Source organism: Polistes canadensis, unplaced genomic scaffold (assembly GCF_001313835.1).
Source record: "Polistes canadensis isolate GaletaPanama2010 unplaced genomic scaffold, ASM131383v1 scaffold_165, whole genome shotgun sequence".
NCBI classification, from domain to species: Eukaryota; Metazoa; Arthropoda; class Insecta; order Hymenoptera; family Vespidae; genus Polistes; species Polistes canadensis.
In genome coordinates this window covers 12501-16613 of record NW_014569712.1, presented here as the reverse complement: position 1 = coordinate 16613, position 4113 = coordinate 12501, and the positions used below count along the sequence as shown (strand labels likewise).

Here is a 4113-nt window from a genome sequence, read left to right as displayed (position 1 = left end):
TGCTTAGCCTATAATGCTTTAAGCATGATGCACACACGCTTCTTGCTCTCTCGTGCTGACCTTCCACGCACGATTTTTCTACGTACTCGTAATTTGTACATTTAAAAAAAAAAAAAAAAAAAAAAGAAAGAAAAAAATGCTTTATCTTCGTAGCTCGTATACTATTTTACATAGTGCTATATTCTCTTTTCTTCGTCAAATAATTATTATTTTTCTTTAACGATATATTACTTATATACACGAATACGAAACACTTAACAGTTTGTAACCACAATAGTAGAAGTAGTATAGTAATCTAAATTCCGCTAAAGATACATAATTACACATATACATAGATATATGTATATATGTAGATGTATCCAATGCGTCTTACATTAAATTCATGACGATCGGCCTGATTAATCGTGTATACAAATTCTTTTCAAATTTTATTATTTAATATTGATTACCATTCGCGGAAAAAAAAATAGTATTCTTGAATTAAAGTATTATAAAAAAAAATCTTGCAATTAGATCCAAAGATATTTTATCTAAATATTTTCATTTTTATTATTTTGTATGCAATTAATCGAATAAAATAAAAAATTGAATTAAATGAAATCTTAGACGATTATACAAAACGTTTATTTGATATTTTATTTGTAATCTAACGTCTTTAAAAAAAAATCATCAAAATTCTTTCAAGACAAAATATTGGCTACTTTTATTAAAAAAACAATATGAAATTGCATGAGGCCGATCGAGTATACTCGGAAACAACGAGAAAGCGCCTAACTCTTTCTATTTATAAATATATATATATATATATATATATATATATATATAAATATATCTATCTATTTCTATTATCTTGTTTTTATTTATTTATTTTTTTTTTTTCTTTCTATCTATCTTTCTGTCTGTCGCACAAAATCGCGTAGGCGCATATAGGCGCATATATATATATATATTAGTGTATACATTACATATAGGAATATTAGAGACGCATATAGAGACGCATATATAGTTGGCGCATCATAGAATAGCGCATATAGAAGCGCATATACATTATATATTTCTAGATTCGAAGTTACAATATCAATTGTTTAACATATTTTTTCAATAGTTTCCTTATTCTCACAGGTAGTCGTCAACGCTTTGGTACAAGCTATTCCATCCATCTTTAACGTCTTGCTGGTCTGCCTTATTTTTTGGCTGATTTTCGCCATCATGGGCGTGCAGCTGTTCGCCGGCAAGTACTTCAAGGTAAGAATCAAATTTAACAAAATTAATTCCAACTATATTCTATCTGCTATATGTGTGATAGAAAGAAAAAAATGTAATTTTATATATTAAAACGAAAATAATATATTATATATTTAAAATAATTGTAATTTTATTAAAAATTAAATTACAGTGCGTCGATACGAATAAGACTACGCTTAGCTACGAAATAATACCGGATCGTAACGCTTGTATTGCGGAAAATTACACGTGGGAAAACTCGCCGATGAATTTCGATCACGTAGGTAAAGCTTACCTGTGCCTATTCCAAGTGGCTACCTTCAAAGGATGGATACAAATCATGAACGACGCGATCGATTCGCGAGAGGTACAAAAATATAATCAGTGCATCAACAATTTGCGACACGCGTGATCCATTGAATTTATTTTTCATCTTTGTCTTGTCTTATTTTTGTTTTTTTTGTTTTTAGGTCGACAAACAACCGATACGCGAGACGAACATCTACATGTATCTCTATTTCGTATTTTTCATCATATTCGGATCATTTTTTACCCTTAACCTGTTCATTGGTGTGATCATCGACAACTTTAACGAGCAAAAGAAGAAAGCCGGTGGATCACTCGAGATGTTCATGACGGAGGATCAAAAGAAATATTACAATGCCATGAAAAAGATGGGAAGCAAGAAACCATTGAAGGCCATCCCTCGTCCAATCGTAAGTTAATCAACTTTTTTTGCACATTAACAAAATTACCAATGACAAAATTAGCCATTAGATTATTCAATTAAATATATTTGTTTGATCTTTGATTTTTTAGTGGAGACCGCAAGCGATAGTGTTCGAAATAGTGACGGACAAAATGTTCGATATGATAATCATGTTGTTCATCGGGCTTAACATGCTTACGATGACATTGGACCATTATCAAATGAGCGACACATTCAGCAGCGTTCTGGACTATCTCAATATGATATTCATTGTGATATTCACCAGCGAGTGTCTCATGAAGATTTTCGCCCTACGTTACCATTATTTCAAGGAGCCCTGGAACCTCTTTGATTTAACTGTTGTTATATTATCAATATTAGGTAACGTAACATAATGATTAACTCAGTCGTATGACTCTGATGAAACGATGTCAAGAATTTACGACGAAACTAAGAATCCTGTTGGTTGTTTCATTTTTATTTCAATTCAAATAATTCGTTAATAAACAAAACGAATTAATCGATACACGAATGCTTTATCTTTCAGTAGTAGTAGTAGCAAATTATATATAGCAAGCATCATCATAGGCATGTAACAAACGGCTAAAACATTTGTTTCACCACAATTATATATATATATATATATATTTCTCTCTCTTTCTCTCTCTATCTGTAACTATATATTTCTATCTATCTTTATCACGTGCACGTCAAATTGTTTTCGACATAAAAAAAAAATAATATCTAAGAATACTTCAAAGAACCAACAGATTCGTACGTTTCATTTGCGTCGCAACGACTGATCGATATCATTAAGTTACGTCGCCTCACATTGACGTTACTTTGATGTTATCCTATTCATGATTCCTTTTCTATGACAACCTTATATATACCTCGATCCTTGAAAAAACAAAAAAAAAAAAGAACAAGTATACAATAATTGCTGCTAATGCACCAAACTTCTTTATCTCCTGACGATGATGTATACACAGTAGATGCAAACAAAACATAAGATATTAACACGTTGACCCTAGTTATTACATTTATTCATTTATTTATGTGTTTTAAAAAATTAGTGTAGAAAAATTTAGATACAAAAAAAAAATGATATATAAAATAATAATAATTAGTTACACTTTTTTTTAATATTAATTTTAGAATATTATATGATTTCTAATTTGTTAGTCTCAGTCAACGTGTTAATTAATAAATTTTATATACAAATATATCTCTGATAATTATCATTCGTCGGGAGAAAAAGCAAGGAACGCGTGCGAACAAAAAAAGAATTTATATTTTTTGACTAATCTTAATCGATGTTACCGGTAAGATGGGGTCTGTATCAAAAATAGATCTTAGATACTTTTTTCTACAACAATTTCTCTTAGATCTAGTTTCGAGATCGTGTTTTTTTCTTATTCTACTGTTTATTTTATTTTCTTTCACTTCGATTTTTGGAATGTCACGATATTTCGTAAAATAATACACCATTTTTTTTCTTTTCTCTCTTATAAGGTGATAGATCATATTTTTCTTTACTGCACAGTAGATCTCAGATAATTAGATAAAACTAATTTTACATTAGTTTATCTCGATCGAATATTATTGACGAATATGATTGCACGATTCTTAAATTTAATACATGCTCGAGTATGCATCTACGGTTTATTATTTCGATAATTAACATACGAAAGAGCATGATTCTTTTTTTATTCTTTTCACTGATATGTTTTCTACTTTCTGGAGATGTAAATTAGCCATGATGCACCTTATTTGCTTTTATATAATAAAATACTTAAAGCAAAAAAAGAAAAAAAATAAATCAGAAGCATCAATCACATATTTCATGGTGGATAAAAGCCAAATATATTCTCGTCCATAGTTTTTAAACAATTTTATATACACGAGTAATTGTATTCGAATATTTTCCATCGACACTTTTACAAATAGATCAGATCTTTGATACACGACAGCTACGTAGAGAATTTTTTTTAAGAGCATGGCATACCGAATCTTTTTTTTTCTTTTTTAATTACTATAGATCAACAAGTGCACGGAAAGTTTACGAATTAATTAGAACTATTATCATGAATTATTCGTGATACCTTTTGCCTTAAACCGATCTTCCAAATAATTTATTTTTATATCTTTTTTACATTTATCTCTTTCCATCAATAATA

General features: G+C 29.3%; 1 protein-coding gene across 18 annotated transcripts in view; it reads left to right on the top strand.

The window, feature by feature from the left end:
* Nucleotides 1-4113, top strand: part of LOC106789116 (sodium channel protein para) — a 58397-nt gene that overhangs the window by 51970 nt on the left and 2314 nt on the right. For all 18 annotated transcript variants that reach the window (XM_014753023.1, XM_014753018.1, XM_014753030.1 and 15 more), the window contains 4 exons: nt 1123-1245; nt 1397-1591; nt 1695-1940; nt 2044-2314. In XM_014753023.1, coding sequence (XP_014608509.1) covers nt 1123-1245; nt 1397-1591; nt 1695-1940; nt 2044-2314 — 835 coding nt within the window. The remainder of the gene's footprint in view (nt 1-1122; nt 1246-1396; nt 1592-1694; nt 1941-2043; nt 2315-4113) is intronic.